A 19,065-nucleotide genomic window follows, 5' to 3' on the forward strand; every position below is an offset into this window, starting at 1 on the left:
CAACCCCCTGCCTCAGTTTTAGAAGCTGGGACTTTAGGCAGGTGCTTGACTTAGGCTAATAATGTATTTCTCAGTTTCTATGGAAACTTCTCTTGGAAATTTGAGACTTTGAGGCCATCTTCCATTTAGACTTTTGAAAGCCATACAAGGATGTTACTTCCACATCAACAGCAAGGAAAAGGTGGGAAGCCAACAAAATGGTGTTGTGTTAGCCTACCAGAGTTGAGTTGCAAAGGAGCCAAGGGAATTGAATTGCACACCACAGCAAGCCCTCCCAAGGAAACATAATCACATTAGCTGTCTTTGGGCAGAAAGTGAGAACAGATCATCACCGTAAACACAAGTGAAGGCGCTGAAGATATCCGCTCAGTCTGTAAAGTGTTTGCTCTGCCAGCTTGACGACCTGAGTTTGAATCCCCAGAACCCACGGAAAAAGACAGACACCATGGCGCACTCCTATGGTCCAAGCACTGGCACGGTAGAGATAAGAGGATCCCAGGAGCTTGCTGGGCCACTAGTCTTGTCCAGTCAGTGAGCCCCAAGTTCAGTAAGAGATCCTGTCCCTAAAAAGAAAGATGTCAGCCAGGTGGTGGTGACACACACCCAGCACTCTGTAGGCAGGTGCAGGTGGATCTCCGAGTTCAAGGCCAGCCAGGGTAATGTTACACAGATGATGTGGGAGTGTCATATATCAATCTGTTGATTTCATTGGTTACGCAATAAAGAAACTGCTTTGGCCCTGATAGGTTAAAACATAGGTGGGAGGAGTAAACAGAACAGAAGGCTGGGAGAAAGAAGCTGAGTCAGGCAGTCGCCATGATTCTCACACTCCAGGCAAACGCACGTTAAGATCATTCCTGGTAAGCCAGCTTGTGGGCTACAGCAGATTATTAGAAATGGGCTAGTCCAGGTGAGAGAGCTAGCCTAGAAGAGGCTAGATAGAAATGGGCCAAGCGGTGTTTAAAAGAATACAGTTTCCATGTAATTATTTCAGGGCATAACCTAGAACTAGCCATGTGGGCGGCCGGGTGCCGGAGATGCAGCCCCGCCGCTCCAACTACAACACACAGAGAACCCTTGTTTTGAAAAGCAAACTGACAAAAAAAGTCATAGGGGAGGAGATCTGACATTGACCTCAACCTACACACACACACACACACACACACACACTTGCACACATGTGAAAATGTATACATACATATACCACATATTAATAAATAATAAATTAAAAATGGGTTAGAAATACACAGATTTCCAGGCATCCAGATTCAAGAAGAAATCCCATCTGTTTGCCATGTCTTTCTTTTGTCCTCTTCCTCAGTTACTTTTCTTGGTGTAGGGTAGGGTGGGGTGTTATTTTGTCTTTTGATAGCTCTTGCTGTCCTGGAATTCACTATTTAGACCAAGTTGGCCTCAAATTCATCACAAAGATCCACCTGCCTCTGCCTTCTAAGTGCTGGAATTAAAAGTGTGCACCACCACACCCTACTTCTGTTACTTCCCCATTCCTGTGATAAAACACCCTAACCAAGGCAACTTGTAAAGAAAGCATTTAATTGGGTTTAAGACTTCAGAGTGTAGCCAGGTGTGGTGGCACATGCCTTTAGTCCCAGAGGCAGAGGCAGGGGATCTCTGTAATGAGTTCCAAGCCAGCTTGGTCTACACAGTGAGTTCAAGGACATCCAGACCGCGTCTCAAAACAAAACAAAAAATATTTCACAAGAATAGCTTCCAAGGGCAGTGGGCATGCCTTTAATCCCAGCTCCCAGCCCTCGGGAGGCAGAGGCAGGCAGATCCCTGTGAGTTCAAGGCCAGCCTGGTCTATAAGAGCTAGTTCCAGGACAGGTCCCAAATCTACAGAGAAAACCTGTCTCAGGAAAAAAAAAATAGCTTTCAAAATGAAGGCCTGGCAGAAGGACCAGCTGAGAGCTCAAATCTTGCTCTATGAGCAGGAGGTAGACAGAGCACACAGAGGCTGGCAGAAGGCTTTTGAAACCAAGTCCACCTCCTCGAACAAGGCCAAACCTAATTCTTTTCAAATAGCCACCAACTGGAACCGGGAGTTTCAATGCCAGAGAAGTCTGGGGGACGTCTTATTCGGAGCCTGAGAAGGACAGAAAGTGGGTGGTGCCTCTGAGACATTCCTCCCCCAGGTGGGACAGTCCTTCTGCATCTGCCAAGGTGTGAAAATGGGGAAGACAAGTCTGATTCATCCTCAAGTGTGATAGTATTTGTCAGCACAGTGGGGCACGCGCTCAGGGATGGATGAACTCTGATCACCTGCTGCTGAGTGAGAGGCCGAGGAGCCTCCATAAATATGAAAGACTGTTCAGTTGACATGGGAGAAGGGGCTGGACTTCTGCCTATACTCTGGATCCAGAATTTTACAGGAGATGAACATGATCTGGGTGTTGGGGAGAGCTGAAAGATTATAACATCCTTCTTGGACATAAACTTTGCTTCTCAATGAAATGGTCAAGTCAGGTAGAGGAGACTGGCTGCTGGGAAGAAAGGGAAATAACAGAGCAGCATCATGGTAGAGGTGAGCACTGAAGTCAGAAGACTTGGCTCCGGGGTCGGAGCTTTAATTTCCCACATGAAGGATGACAGGGGGAGCATCTTTGCTAGAGGCCTGCCACCAAAAACACTTGGCCTAATTCTCATGCAAAGCTGGCCATCAAAGGCAGCAGCGGCCCTGAGTCCAGTAGTGCGCGGAAACTCCACAGCTGTGCAAAAAGCGCTTTCCCACTTGAGGTTAAAAAGTTTTCACCCAATCTCCTGGCTCATTTTATGTCAACTTGACACAGGTTAGAGTCATCCGAGAAAAGGGAACCCCAGCTGAAAAAAAAAAAAATGTCTCAATTCATGCTATAGGCAAGTCTCTAGTTCTTAATACCCCCATTGTGGGTGGTTCCATCCCTGGGTTCTATGAGAAAGCAGGTTGAGCTAGTCATGGGAAACAAGCCAGTAAGCAGCACCCTTCCATGGCCTCTGCATCAGCTCCTGCCTCCAGGTTCCTGCCCTGCTTGAGATCCTGCCCCGACTTCCTCCAGCAATGAACAGCGATGCAGAAGTACAAGCCCAATAAACCCTTTCCTCCCCAAGTTGCTTTTGGTCATGGTGTTTCATCACAGCAATAGCAAACCTAAGACACCTAATGAACATTTACCTTCTCATTTTCCGTTCGAACCTCCCTCATTTTCTTTTAGGAAGCTGAGTGCTCACAGGACTCTCGAGGGGATGACCTTCACTCTTGCCTTTCATCAGGACAGTGACCAACACTGTGACAACTATCATTGCTCATCTCTGAAGTACCGATCAGGCCGGGGATGGATGAGCATGTATATCACGGTGGTCCACATGTGTTTGGTGAAACTTCTCTCCTGAAATTTCTAGGCCTAAAAGTGACCATTGTGAAAGGAGGACCCCTCCCCCTTTGGAAGAAAGAGGAGCTGGGTGGTGATGATGAAGTCCCGAGGATGCTGGTTGATCCCTGGACCACCAGATAACTGAACTCAGTCCGTTTCTTTACAGCAGTGAGTACACCTGAGATTTTTCTTCCAAACCAACTTGTTGTTTGACACGATTCTATCTTTATTGTTTCAAAACCACTCCAAAAGAAAGTATCTGTGTCATTGTTGGAGACAGAGTTTTGACAATGGATCACTAGACATAAATTAAGAAGCACAAAGAACAAAATAAAAGTAGATAAATTGGGCCGGGTGGTGGTGGCGCATGCCTCTAATCCCAGCACTCAGGAGGCAGAGGCAGATAGGTAGATCTCTGTGAGTTCGAGGTCAACATGGTCTACAGAGCGAGTTCCAGGACAGCCAAGGCTACACAAAGAAACCCTGACTTGAAAAACCAAAATAAATAAATAAATGCTTATTCATGTATGTTCATGGCATCACTATCCATAATGGTCAACAGCAAGAAACAACTAAAAGGTCTATCAATTCAGAAATGGACGAGCCAAGTTTATATACTCACAGGATGGAATATTATCAAGCAAGCAAAGGTAACGAAGTACGTACTGTCTACTTACGCGCTAGGACGTGCTGAACCTTGAAGGCTAGAGCAAGTAAGAGTGGGTGGGGGGGGAGGGGAATTTACCAGGGGCTAAAGGGAGCCCAGAATGGAAAGTGACTGCTTGGTAGGGTTTAGTTTGCAGCTGTGATTACAGGCACAAGGTCTCTGCAGGTGGAGCTCATCACCATCCTGTCGTGGAAGGGGTAGGGGCTTGAGGGGGCTGCACCCTCCCCTGAGGCTTATTACCCGTTAGATATTGATGGGAAAGGGAGAGACTCTCTTTTTCACTAGGGTAACCACTAGTAAGGTACCCATGCTGTTATAAATAACTCTCACCTATGCTTCTGTAAGTGACCCAAATGAACTCACTGGTAACAGGGCAGGGGGGGGAGAGGGTAGCTATGAAGGTTGAAGAGGCTAGCTAGGCAAAGGAAGGGATCAGTGGGATTGAGAGGGGATCGAAGGAGTAATGGGACTCAATATGATCAAATACATTCTGTACATGTATGTCAATAATGAAACAATTATTTTGTATGATTAATACATGCTAATAAAAGCGTTAAATAAAAATCAGTCTTGTTACAAAATGTGAAAAGTGTCATTTATAAATTTGGGGTGCAGTTTTTACGCTTAGATAAACTATTTCAAGTATCATGAGGGACGGGCTGTAGTTTATGGTAGATGTCTTGTCTAGCATTCATGAGGCTCTGGAACGTCACGTGAACCCAGTGTGGTATTGCACATGGGTAGCCCCAGGCCGGGGAGGTGAAGGAAAGAAGATCGTCCTGTGCTACAGAAGAAGTTAGTGAGCAGCCAGGCAGTAGTGGCGCACACCTTTAAGACAGGCAGATCTCTGTGAGTTCGAGGCCAGCCTGGTCTACAAAGCGAGTTCCAGGACAGGGTACAAAGCTACAGAAAAACCTGTCTTGAAAAATAAACAAAAATAAGAAAACAAACAAAAAAACAAAAACAGAAAAAAGTCAAGTTAATGAGCAGCCTAGGCTAGTGACCTTGACCAAAACCAGATAAAAACATCTAACTAAAAATTTGCTGACGTGGTACTTCAAATAAAAATTTCCTCAAAAAATAAAATGCTATGCAGATAAAAAATGTATCAGCACCTCATGTTCAGACAAGGTGGTTAAAAACAAATAATACAGTCCAAGAATTGTAGGCTTAAATTGCCTGGTCACCGTTAGCACTGTGTATTTCTTAATGCCTGAAATTATCATCTAAACAATAGGCGCTGCTTCTGGCAAAATGATGTCCCAGTGACTTTAAAGACTTAATGAGATCAAGTGATTGCTTGGTGAAGCTAACAATTTTACCTTCATTTAACTAAACCCCACCATACAACATCATAGGTGCCTCATTCCCCTCCACCTACGTAACATCAAGTCATCATGGGAGGCAGGTGTCTAAGATACCACTTCCTCTGGACAGCTGAGCCTACACTCGGGACATTTTTTAGACATTAATTGAATTAGCCTGGTCTAATCACGATGAATGCAAAGTGTGTCATAATGTGGATTTCCACTCGAAGCTAAGGAAAGTGAGAACTTCACATCAACACTCTCTCTATTCCCTGCAGTTTGTGAAATACTTTCAGAAATTGTTGAAAGACATTTGTGTTTCCTGCTTCCACTTGCCAAATGGTGCTACTGGTAAATAGCAATAACAGGCCACCCCAAAACGGTGTCCTTTTTTAATTTTTAAGTAAGCTGACATACTTTCAATAAAACTCTCAATTGAAATTGAGAAGCGTGAATTGGACCTTGGATGAAATGGCCAAATTGGAAAGGAAAGATAGCCAATAAAAACCACAGAAGCACTTCCTCTTAAAATGTATGCTGTAAAAATGGGGAAGGCTCTCTGGATGCTTATTTAGGCTTCTACAGACTTCTGTGTCCTCTCCCCACCCATTCTAAAGCCTGGGCCTCTCTCCAGCAGCAGGACCCATGAGTAATTGCGGTGTTCCTGGAGCCATCTAGGAGAAGTGTTGTTCCTGTGGCCAAAGAATGAGAAATGGATGATGATGCTGGCCTTGGGGAGGAGAAAATGCGTCTCTTACCTTTTGGGGAAGAGACACCGCTTTCACTTTCATTCTGTCGTACAATGTCCATTAAAAGCTTACTACATGCCAAAAACAGTCCTGGATGCCGGGGAAACAGAAGGAAGCCACTATCCTGTATTGTTTAGAGTTTTCTGCAAAACACGCAGTGGTGGATAACCTAAAAGAAATACACTATACAGTTCGGAACATGGAAGAACATGGACCAGAGGCAGACAAGTTTTGAATGCTCTGGAAGATATATCACGTGTATCAGTGGAATTTCACCCTGCTGTAAAGGAAGATAAAACCATTAATTTGCAAGAGGGATGGATACAGGTGGAAATTGTTACATCAAGCAAAATGAGCCAGATTCAGAAAAATACCAAATGTTTTTGTTTGTTGTTTTTATATACAGAGAATCTGGAACTAAAAGTGTGCAGTACTAGGGAGGCTGAGGCAGGAGGATCTCTGTGAGATCAAGGCCAGCCTGGTCTACATAGAGTTCCAGAACAGCCAGGGCTGTGTAACAGAGGGCCCCTGTTTTGGGGCAGGGGGTGGGGGTGGGGGATGTATGTGAAAGCATGTGTGTGTGTGTGTGTGTGTGTGAGAGAGAGAGAGAGAGAGAGAGAGAGAGAGAGAGGGAGAGGGTGAGTAGTACAAAGAGGAAGGGGTTGTGAAGGGAATAGAGAGAGCAAAGGATATGAATGTGAAGAACAGGGAGGCTAACTCAAAGAAGGAAGAGGCTAGCCAAGAGAGTACACAGGAGAGCAGAGTGGGAAGGAGAATGAATGAGAATAAACTACGACACACACGTATGAAGAGCCCCTGATAAAACCCATTGCTTTGTATACTAACTTAAAACATTCATTCTAAAGTACTTCAAAGTGAGATCATGTATTTTATTACAGCCGTTTCCCCCAAGAAACAAGGAAATGGTCCTTGTTTCGGTTTAGTTAGCAGGTAGAATAATGAGCTACACCCACAAAAATTCCCTATCCTCACATTTTAATTCTAGACGTGCATTAAGGCAAATGATATTTAAAATAAACAACAAAACCCTACTCCGTGCTGGGCAGTGGTGGCACATGCCTTTAATCCCAGCACTCGGGAGGCTGAGGCAGGTGAATCTGTGAGTTCAAGGCCAGCCTGATCTACAGAGTGAGTTCCACAACAGTCAAAGCTACGTGGAGAAACCTTGTGTCAAAAAGAAAAAAAAAAAAAAAAAAACCCCACTCCACTTACAAATCGAGCCTAGAGTAGTGGCTCATACCTGTAATCCCAGCGCAGGGCAGACGAAGGTGGGAAGACCAGCAGTTCAAGTTCATCCTGGGCTACATGTAATCATGTCTCAAGAAAAGAAGGAAGAAAGAAAGCAAAAAGAAAAGAAGGAAGGAAGACACAAGCAAAGAAGACTCAACATAGTGAGATTCCCACTGTGGCAATGACTGAGAACACGAGACCTGTGGATTCTCTTCTCCCTGACAGTTTCTTTACCCAGAAAACAATGAGGCTGATAACAGGAATGACCTCATAGAGCTGTCCTGAGGATAGAAACACTTACAGACATTGCATGATATTTAGGTGAGCGCCTTTCATTCCAGCAGTTGGGAGACAGAGGCAGGTGGATCCTTGTGAGTTTGAGGCAGTATGGTCTATATAGTGAGTTCCAGGGCAGCCAGGGCTACACAGTGAGACTGTTAATAATAATAATAGCAATACTAGTAATAACCCCTAAAGCATGTTCATCAATTTTTTTTTTTTTTTTTGGTTTTTCGAGACAGGGTTTCTCTGTGGTTTTGGAGCCTGTCCTGGAACTAGCTCTTGTAGACCAGGCTGGTCTCGTACTCACAGAGATCTGCCTGCCTCTGCCTCCTGAGTGCTGGGATTAAAGGCGTGCGCCACCACTGCCCGGCGCATGTTCATCAATTTGTTGAATCACAATTTCCAAATGCTTACTACTTTTAGGGATAGAAAAATACAGCCCTGAAAAAAAAAACAGATAAAAATCCTGAGTTATTTCTTTTATGTCTCTTCACTGATATTAACTAACTCAGTAAAATATATATATCCTGAGCCAGACATAGCGGCTCCTGCTTGTAATCCCAGCACAGAGGATCAAGAGTTGATATGTAGCCTTCCAAGGTTACTCTCTGTCTCTTTGTCTCTCTCTCCCTCACACACACACACACACACACACACACCCACTCACACTCACACTATTTATTTGCTGGTGCGAGGGACTGGATCTAGGCCTCTCGCCCTCTTTTTACTTTTTATTTCTGAGGCAAGGTCTCACTAAGTTGCCCAGGGTGGCCTATGACACTTTCTGCAGGCCAGAAAGGCTTTGAACTCTCAACTTCCCTGCCTCCGTCTCCTGAAAATGTGTCCTGTTGTAAAAGGTGAAATAGAGAAAAGGAAATTTGGGGAAGGGCTAGAGAAAAGGATTTGGTGGCTATACACAGGATGGCTGGGTTCAGGGTGCATGTCAGGAGACAGCCATGAGGTTACCCAGCAGAAGGGAGCTCCAGGGAGAGGAACTGCACACGCAAAAGCAAAGAGCGGGAGAGAGCATGGGTCTACAATCCCTTAGCAAAATCCTAAAATCCAAAAACCTTTGATGATAAAAGTCGTGCGTTTTCCCTGCCCTCTTCCACCTCCAGGCCTGACTTCTTGGCCAAGCCTCTTTATGGGACAGCATCCCGTTTCCTTTCTTCAAATTATGAGCCCTGACTGGCTCTGCCCCATCCTCTCCAAAGCATCCATGTGCCCCAGGGGTGCCAAGTGCCTGGACCCGATCAGCTCTGCTACTGTTGATCTTCTGGGGAGGCCCTGGTACTGCTTGAGTCTTCACACAGCTAAGGCATTCTCAGCCGGGCTGAAAGAGGAACGCTCATACAAATTTCAAGAAAACATTGCCCCTTACACTGACATCTAAAGAGTTGAGATTATTCATTTTCTGTTCTTAATGGAAAAATAAACTAAATAAGTATAAAGCATCTTGGGTGTGGGAGAATGAATAAGAACAAAAACAGAAAGTGTGAGAAAAGATGGAAGGTTATGATTAAGCTATACAATATATAAAAATATAAAGGCTGAGACAGGCCCAACAGGCCTCTCTCCCTACAAGTACTTTTGAATACTGGGAGGGGACCCTTTACTGTTAGTTCCTCTGTACTTGTTCACCTGCATATCTTAAGGGGTTTTTTTTTTAATTGTTGCTGTTGTTTTTGTAATGGCACTCCCCTTTCAAATGAAAAGGGATTAGGAAAATAACACATTGACTAAACTTTCTACAATAGAAAGCCGTTCTCACAGGTTTTCATCTGAAAAAAAATGACTCTAAGTGATCAATGACCTCCTCCTTCCCCCTAGAAAAGGGAAAAGAAAGATAAGAGCTGTGCAGGAAAACCGTGGGCAGCCTCGAAAAGCTCGCGGTGGCCACCGGATGCTCCAAAGTCATGATCCTCTGCAGACAGGAAATGGCAGCTCCAAGTTCTCCTTCCTACAGCGTCTCAGTCTGAAGAGATTTGTGTGTCCAACTTCTGAAGATTTGGGCTGCGGCCTAGACTCCGGGGGTTTGCGGGCTGTGGCGTTCACTGGGCTCCAGGTACTGACGCCTCCTCCCAAGTACGGCAACCAAAGGGCTGGAGGCTAGAATACAGATCCCCAGGCAGCTTGGGAGGGGACTCCGCCTGCCTGCCTCCAGGTTACTAAGCCACCTCAGAAGCTGTTGTTCTGTGGACCTTGAAGTTATGATAAGGAATCTGCCAAGTGCTTCTGTGTTTAGATAACAATACAAAAAAAAAAAAAAATCAAGGAACAAACTTATATACTGGGCTCTTACAGAGTCCACCTGGGGTTTCAAAAAAACCCAGCGAGCCGGGCGGTGGTGGCCCACGCCTTTAATCCCAGCACTCGGGAGGCAGAGGCAGGCGGATCTCTGTGAGTTCGAGACCAGCCTGGTCTACAAGAGCTAGTTCCAGGACAGGCTCCAAAACCACAGAGAAACCCTGTCTCGAAAAACCAAAAAAAAAAAAAAAAAAAAACCAGCGGATGAAGAGTAAATGTTAGTACAGTGTGTGATTATCATGACCACAAGATAATAAGCTCCTATCCACGTGATGGCATCCAGGGTGGCTGGTGTTGGTGTTCCACATTCTGTTGTTCAGTGTGTGTGTGTGTGTGTGTGTGTGTGTGTGTGTGTGTGAGAGAGAGAGAGAGAGAGAGAGAGAGAGAGAGAGAGAGAGAGAGACATGCTCCTGTGTGTATAAAACCTCCAGTCACAGATTCACTGGATCACAAATTATGGGATTTTAAAGAGAAATCATTTCCACAGGCAGTACGGCTAGAGTGGAAATTCTGGAGTTTTCCATCCCTAGTTAAGGGCACTTCCCCACCCCCAACCGAAATAGTTGAATCCTTGTCCTGTCCACATTTTAACCAAGCTGAATATTCACAGTGATAAGACCACAAACGAAAGAGCGTCAGAGATGCTGAGAGAGAACAGGTACTTTCACTATCAGCGATGGTTTCTGCTTTTCCCACAAGATGTCTTATCAGTTTTCACCCTTAGCAAAACCATAAAAAGAAAAAAGAAATCTTACGCAACTGTTCTCTAAATAAAATAGTACGCAACAGACTAGTCATCCTCAAAAGTGATGTTGTGTAAAGAGTCAAAGTACATCATCCAGCGAGATCAATACCCTATTAAGTTAGGTAGCATTCTGGATATCAAAGAGCAATGAACTGAATAACTTAAAGTATAAGTACACGACCCAGGGGATTAATCACACACTGCCATGGTGAAATTAGGACAATTCTTCCAATCATTAACGTTGTGCTTACAAAAATGTGCTTTTCTGTTTGCCTTTCTGCTAAATGATAACCGTTTTTCAAGTTGAATCTCCTGATTAAAAAAAAAAGAGTTAAAAAACAAGAGAGGAGCTGTGCCATAAAGGTCATCTATGCTGCTCCGACGTGAAACAGCCAAAGGACAAACAAGGGAAAAAAATGTCTGGATTGTAGGAAGAGTCTGTAAATATCCATGGGCAGTCTGTAACAGCACCTTCTGAAGTTAATGCTAACCTGCGTCCTGAGAAGGCTGTGCCTCCTCCAACCAACATGCTCAAGTCTTAAGGGCATGTATAGAATCAGAACCGGAGCTACTTGAAGGGAACCTGGGCTAGCTTCCAATGGGAAAACAGCACACTTTCAGCGAATTGTCCACTTTAAAACAAGATTTCACCTCTTAGCTTTTTCTAGTGTCAATCAATACAGAAGCTGCTGACCTTCTGCCTAGCAGTCACAATCCAGTTCCTCCCGCAAGTAAACATTACCCAGAGGTTATCTCCAGCAATGAAACACAGAGATTTCAGGATCATTTTAATTCCATTCAAATGCCTCATTCTCCAGAACGTGGATACAGACAGTCCCACTTTCAGAGCAGACCGACTATGGCCTTTGAAACTTCATGTAACCTGTTAGGCAGGTCTAGAACTAGGGGCCTCCCTCTGGATGGCTCCTTTGGGCTCTGACACCCATGCGAGGGGAGAATCAGGCAGTGCATGAACTGAGCTGGGACTGGGGGACCTGGAGCCGGGCACGTAGCTCAATTGGGACGTTCTCTCAAAGTTCTGAGACAAAGAACTAAAATTACAACGTAGACCTTTAAGCTCCCAGGCCTACCCTTGCCCTCTGCCAAAAGAGTAGTCAGTGCTCAGTATTTTCTGGAAACCGGATTCACCCGCAATTCCATGACCTTCCTGGACTCTCAGGAGGCAGGGTGTGAGAACCCATCTTCTCCTGGATGTCTACGTATGGGGAGCAACAGATTTCTTTGGACGGATTCTATAACAGGCTCTTTCCTATACAACTAAAAGACTCCACAGAGGCCAAGCTGGGCCTCTCCTCAGATCTCTGTGGGAGACCTGTCAGACCTGGGCTCTCTAGACAGGCTGCAGGTTAATACCCAGGGCCGCACCACCTGCCAGCACTCTTCCTACCCACTCTTCCCAGCCACCAGATTCCTGATGCTTCCTGCTTCTGGCTGTTGTCCCCAACACTGGCCGGAGTTACCAAAGGGAAAGCTGTGGTGGTAGTGGGGGGGGGGGGTGATATGAGGCGGAGTGCTGGTCCCGTGGGTCTCACACCAGCTAGCACCTCAGAGCAGCGGCTATCACTCAGTTTCTCTCTAGGCCGCTGACTTTCACCTTCCCAGAGTTTCTAAATCTCCTGCTCCTCCAAACCCTTCCTTGCCCCGCACAAAGCACGGGAGCTCGGCTCCCGGCTCCCGACAGAGTGAGGGTGCTGCACTGTTGACTCATGCTGGTCAAGGCCAGTGGCCACACACACCAATCGATGGCACTGCTCATAGCAGCTCCAACCTGCCCTGCTCGGTCCCCAACACACACATCTGCTCCAGCTAACACTCCTAAGAAAACTCAAATTCACACTCCAGGAGATGGGCACCCCACCACCCATGGGGCCCCCTACCCCTAGCCCTGTGCCAAGCACACACACATACCCCAAAGCCATTCAAGTAATGTGTTTAGGCCTTTTCAAGAAAAGAATGAGAGATTCCAACAGGGTCACGAAAGTTAACTCATCAAGTAAAAAAGTTCTTTAAAAAATCAAACATCATTTTGGCAGGATTTTTACACGGGATAATTCTATATACATGCTATACATTGTTTCTATAAAACACACTATCTACAATCTACTTACATTTAATTGTCCTGCTAGTTTGTAGTTCACATGGGATTACCTGCAGTCACAAAGGAGTCGAGTAAGTTTCCCTGACTGTCCGACTGTGCCCTCCCTTAACAAAGGCACTGGGTGAGCAAAACAAGATTTTCAGAACCTTATCAACTATCTTGCCTATAAGAGCACACTCCTGGAGCCAGGAGCTCGGGAACGGCACTGGAGCTAAGGCAGCAATGTAAGGTGTTATGTACAAGTCGAGTGTGTCCTTTTAAACTGCTCCAAGAAGCCACAAATGTGGGCCCCCTTTCTAAGTGACCCTCTGAAGTCTGAGGGTATGGCCACAGATTTAGGAAAAGTCATTCAAGCACAGCCTATTAAAACCTTTAAAGCTATAATTTAAGTTTTAAATGAAAGTTCAAATTACTTCTCATAAATAGAAATTAATGGGGATGCATTAAGCCACTTCATCAAAGCAACTTAAAACTGGTGTGTGTGTATATATATACATATATATGTGTATATATATATATACATATATATATGTATATATATATATAGGATCTGCAAAGTCAAAATTAAGGTTTCAATGCATATTTGTTAATTATGCCAGTGTACTAAACAGTTTCAGAACACTACAAGAATGACATTCTTTTTCTCTCCCATAGTCTTCCAGTTTGTAGCAAAACATTATCCGCAAGTCCAGTGTCTGGACGATGCCGGTGACCATCATCCAGCATTAAAGTAGCCTTTGTCACCCTCAATGTCCACTTCCTGGTCCGAATCCTCTGAGATCTCGGAGTCCTCCCGAGAAGCAGGGGAAGGAGAACACTGAGAAGTATCCAGAGAGGCGCCTTTACTCTGCTCACTAGGCGAGTCCTGGCCCTGGCCACAGGAAGCGTCCAAATTGTCCAACTCATCCTTTTTATTGCTTTGAGGGTTCTCCTGAAAGAAGGGAATGAAAATGCAGACGTGAGATCAAAGACATAAAAATAAAATGGATTTCCCCCCAGCCTTTAGCTTGCTTACAAAGTTTAGGTTATCAACTGTTTTCATCTAAAATCTCTTTCCTAAGAAGACACACTTGTGATTCTTGTCCCCATTTGAAATTAGAGGGAGAAATCACATCAGAGGGAGATTATATGTAACTCAGGTCCATGATCTCAAGACTTTCAGCTTAGGAGAAAAAAAACAAACTCCATTCAGTCCAGGCTAAACTGTCGCTGCTCTTTAAATATTGCCCTCACCGCATTTTCTAGCATTTTAAAGAACAAATGTTAATGGCTGGTTTGTTATACCAAGGCCCACCCCCCCTCCCAGAAAAGAAAAGAAAAAGAAAAGCATATACTAAATTAAGAAGCTTTGAAATTATAGATTAAAATCCTTTTCTGTTGGTCTTCTGAAGTAATTTATGAGCACATATACATGTAACTATGTACCAAATCTCAAGGTCATGACAAACAAAAATAACAGGACCAAATAATATTGATGAAGCGATTGCAATTTGCTTAAAATCTAGGCAAAATTTCCTGGGGGAAAAGTTTCCCACATTTCATAGAAAGTACCATTTTAAAAGTCATTGGGAAACTAGCTCCAAGCCTTTGAATAAGAACCAAGTCCAGTCAGTGAGTGTTTAAGCTTACCGGTGTCTAATAAGGATACAAACACTAGAGAGAAACATTGTACTCCTTAGCAAGCAAGTCTGCAGAAGCCATACAAGATCAGTGATGAGAGGGGAATCCTCAACGACTTCTGAATAATAAAGCTACAGGAAGCTTTTTGTTGTTTCAAAATGTCCTTTGGGATAGCATCTTTTTCCTTTTTAAATATAAAGTGTGATCAATACAATTGAAGATCTACACTGAATTTCCCCACTTGGCCAGCCATTTTGTTTCAAGCCATCCTGTCTTATTTAAAGCCCAGGCGTATAGGAGTCATCAGCGGTTGTCCGAGAACTGGAAACACCCCGTCTGGAACCTCAAAAACAAACCTTTAGCTCTAAGTCAGCAGGGTAGCTTTGGGGGACTCAAAGTAAAGCTCCCTTTACTTTTTTTTTTTTAATTGCATATTTCTTAACAAGAGTTGTTGAAAGACTCCTTAGGAAGTTTAAGCTACTTTCCAAATAGGCCTGGCAATTTCTTTATGTGTTTTATATTCATTTTAAGAGCTGGCAAAGATGGATAATAATTTTTAAACTCTTTGATATTTAATTCTTCCGTTACAAAAAAGTGCAAACAAGACTTAAAGGTGTTTGTGTCTTTATATTTACCCTTGAATCCTGCCTGGTTTTATTATGGCTGTGTAAATAAAAGAAACAATTTTCTCCCAAAGATAACTACTTAAGTCATTTACTGTCAATTACTTTATCTTTCCTGCGTTAATGAGATAAACAACATATGGGGTTTATAAAACAATTAGCCAGGGGTTTACTGGCCTGTGTGTGAAACCCTAGCTAATTGATATAGGAACTGCATTAGGTGCTTTTAGCATTAGTGCCACCTGAGCAACTCATCCTGAATTTCAGCAGGACTATTTGCCTTTTTAATCAAGGTGAAGAGGTTAAATAGTCTCTTCAAATGACTTTTGCATACAACCCATAACAGGTCTCCGCATTTAGATAACATGATACAAACATTTATTTCCATAGAAACGGAGCCATGTCAATACCTGTTTCAGTCTTCTCCATTTAGCGCGTCGATTCTGAAACCAGGTTTTGACCTACAGAAAAGAAAGCAAGTTTACAGACAGTTCCAGATCCCGAGAGACCTGGGGAGGAGCGGAGAAGGGACTGGGGATGTGGCGAGAATCAGTTCTACAGTTGGGTAGAAGCAGAAAGTGCCCAGAGCGCACCGCACCGTGGTTTCTTCAGCCCTAGAAACCAGCTGGGGTTGTGGGACCCCGTGGGCTGACCTGTCTCTCACTGAGCTGCAACATCTTAGCCAGACGCTTCCTCTCAGGCGGGGAGAGGTATTTCTGAGTCTCGAACTTCTTCTCCAGTTCGATGGTCTGGTCGTTGGAGAACCTCACTTGACCGCCTTTCCTTTTGTGCAGGGGCCGTTGTAGGAAGGGGCTCCAGAGCAGGGGCTTGCCTGTGGGCCAGAAGAATGGCGGGTGAACCACGGAGCTAGAGTCCTCTGGGCAGTCCCCAGACCTACCTTGGTCCCAGGTGACACAAGGCAGGAGGTCAAAATGCAGACCTGTTCCCAACCCATACATTCTCAGGTGTACAGATGGACTCAATAGTCCTTACCACCGCACAAAGTCAGCTAAACTGCATTAACACACAAACCAGCTCGGACACTCGAGAGACACGAGAGACACCGCACTACCCGACCTTCACACCTGTGGCTTAAATGCAAACAAATCTTCTCAACCCCGAGAGAAGCCCTGCCGTGCTTAAAATGCTCTTCTTTAAGCGACCAGCTCTTGTGTGTACTCAAGTTTTTGCAAAGGATCCAGTGTGCGCATTTAAGGGGGCAGTGGGGTTGTTACACTTCCCAAGGCCTGGTTGCACAGAAGCGCTAGCAGGGCGCTCGTGTTAGGCCTCGAGTGGGGCCTCCAATCGTGGCTGGAGCACACCTCGGCCTCCTCTGATTTCACACTCGGCCTGCGGGGGCGGCCAGTTAAAGCCACCCCGTGGGCTATGGCAACATTTCCGTCAATGTGTTTCCTGTTGGTCTGTCTCAAAAAAAAGAAAAGAAAAAAAAGAAAAAAAAAAGCTTCCTTCTGCTCAGGCCCAGCAGAAACCCAAGGAAACCAAGGCGATTTCTGTGAAAACGTTTGCCCCAGGGCCGTTCCTGCCCCACAGGGGATAGAGTGGGGCGCCGGTCACACACCCTGCAGATTGAAATTTTAAAAATACAAATATGATAACTTTTAAAGTACAAAATTATATAAAACCCACACCCCGAATCCCTTTAGCGGTGAGATGAGGGGAGCGCAGGAGACTACGTCAAAATAATGCTGGCATTAAAATGCTAATTCATTAAAATGTTAATTTCTCCTAGGTTCCCAGCGAAAATGCCAGGGTGTTTACTTTAAACCCTGGTCCTTATTCGCTCTGGGGCATCGGACCGCGCAGGCGACAAGGGACTCAGGCCCCGAACTCCGTCACCGTTGCTTATGTATTTCTTAGGAACATTGCGGGGACCAGCCCCGAAAATCCCACGCAGTCAGCGTTGTCTCCACCACCCTTCCTAACTGTTCGGGGTCTGCACCTTCCTACTCCAAAGTGGTAGCGGAGCGTCCGTATGTCCGTCCTTCTGTCTTCGGGCCTAAACCTAAACATTCCGAAAGCTGGCATTGTTTTTTCGAGATTTTGCTTGCGTCAGGCTTCAGACTAGTGCAAAACAGCCTCCAAAGTGGGGGGGGGGGGGGGGAGCCGAGAGGAAGCAACTGGTTATTTTAGCTGCCATAAAGTCACATCCCACACAGAGGAAATGAACAATATCAGAAAAACGGATCCTGCCTATCAGACGTCGAGTGTTTCCTGAATTTGTCTGTATTGAGGATGTCGATAAAATAATCAGCAGCGTGCACTACTCCGGGGGAAGGGTCTGCTTCATGCAGCCAGGAAAACACTTAACAGCTTCAGAAACCAGATTTACTCCTATCGAGAACTCAAGATTTCCTGTATGAACGGAAAGGGTCAGGCTCCTTCACTACACAAGCTTGTTGAACCAAGCCCAGCCCAGGAACCGCCCGGCCCGCCAGCTATCCCTGTGCTGCAGGGGCCAGGCTCGGGGCGCCCCGACGTCCTCTTCCCGGTGTCGCCCGCTAAGGGAGCCCCACCCGGGCCGACACGCGTGGCCAGGGCTGCCTTTCACTACTACCCCGGGCGTTCCAGGCCTCTCCCGACTTCGCTCGCCCCGATGTCTGCAAGGTGCAGGGAAAGCAATCAGAGTCGCCGAGCGTCCCAGCGCCGGCAGCGCGCCACCGGGGGCCCCGCGCCTCCTGTCCCCGCGCGCACCCGCGAGTCGCCGGCTCAGAGCTTTCGCCGCAACTTTCTCCAGCAGCTCCCGTCCGTCCCCGCCGCCACCCGCCCGCTGCCACCCCGCCTTCCTCACGGACGCCCGCGCTCGGCCCCGCAGACCCCGGTCGCCTTACCCAAGGGGTCGTGGCGGAGCAGGGCGTGCGTGTAGTCGTTCACCGTCCGCGGGAAGGGGTACAGAGGGCCTCCGAAGCCACCGGGACCGTAGGCGGCGGCCAGCGCGGCGGCGGGGTGGTGCGAGAAGGCGGGGTGGACCGGCGTGGGCTCATACACCGGGGTCCGGTAGGAGGACACGAGGCTGGTGAAGGAGGAGTTGGGAGATGGCAGCGTGGGGGTGGGCGTGGGCGCGGCGGGCCCGCGACCCAGGATGTCGTCGATGTAGAAGGGCGTCGGGTGAGCGGGCTGCAGCAGCGGCGTGGGCGCGTACAGCGGTACTCCCACGGCGGGCGCAGCCGCGGGCCCCGGGTGCGGGAACTGCATGGCTGCACCGCAGCCCCACGGACAGAGCTGCCCGCCCGCGCCACCGCGCTACATTTATTTGCGCTCCGCGCTCCCGGCGATAGGCTCCAGCAGCCTCGGGGTGGGGCCGCGCTCGGGTCCCTTCCTGCCGCCAGGCCCTGCGGCCAATGGCGCGGGCCGCGGACTCGCCTCCGCCCCTGGCCCGACCCGCCCCCGTCGGCCCAGCTCCCGCCCCCGAGACAAGCGGGCCGCGGAGCTCTGGGGACCCTGCTCCAGGGTGTCCCGCTGTCCCCCCGGAGTGCCAGGCACCGAAAGTCCGACTGCGACCGTCGAAGAGGTGAGCACAAGGCATGTGCCAAGAACGCGGATCCCAGAGGGAAGGCGCCACTGCGGAAACTCAGGCAGCGTCTGGCCCCCGGAGGAGCGATGGGACTCGGCTGGCCAGGAGGTCGCCGGCAGGAGGGCACCTCTGGCACGCCAGAGCAACCTCCCCGGAGGCTGCGCTCCTTGGGGTAACGGTGGCACTGTGTAGTGCGGGCCCCTCTGCTACTCAAAGCTCTAACGAGAAGACCCTAGGCTTTGGCTGCGTCCCAGATGGGTACTGACGGCAAGGCTGCAGGTGCTCCAGATTCTCCACCTGGGAACCGCTCGTTGCTGGCAGAATCTGCTCCCGATGGGAATCAAGGCAAGACCTGGATCTTACGGCGCCCGGCAGAGGCTGTGCAGTGTTCTTCGATCCTATGGGGAGCGGGAGGAGACCTCTGTCCCGGGGCCCTGAATGACACAGCTGTGCGCAGCCGGGCTCTGAGGTTTTACACGTGTTTTCTATTGAAAG

The 19,065-nt window shown here is 47.1% G+C and overlaps 1 protein-coding gene across 1 annotated transcript; it reads right to left on the reverse strand.

Annotated features, from left to right (window-relative positions):
* Positions 1–10,725: 10,725 nt before the first annotated feature.
* Positions 10,726–18,321, reverse strand: Hhex (hematopoietically expressed homeobox). The gene is made up of 4 exons (XM_041661612.1): positions 17,888–18,321; positions 15,692–15,870; positions 15,449–15,499; positions 10,726–13,726 (listed from the first exon to the last, which is right to left on the reverse strand). The coding sequence occupies exons 1-4, from the start codon at positions 18,249–18,251 to the stop codon at positions 13,511–13,513; spliced, it is 810 nt and encodes a 269-aa protein (XP_041517546.1). The 5' UTR covers positions 18,252–18,321; the 3' UTR covers positions 10,726–13,510.
* Positions 18,322–19,065: the final 744 nt, after the last annotated feature.

This window comes from Microtus oregoni, unplaced genomic scaffold (assembly GCF_018167655.1).
Source record: "Microtus oregoni isolate MIOR12 unplaced genomic scaffold, Mior012 000012F_ref0000307, whole genome shotgun sequence".
Taxonomy (NCBI): Eukaryota; Metazoa; Chordata; class Mammalia; order Rodentia; family Cricetidae; genus Microtus; species Microtus oregoni.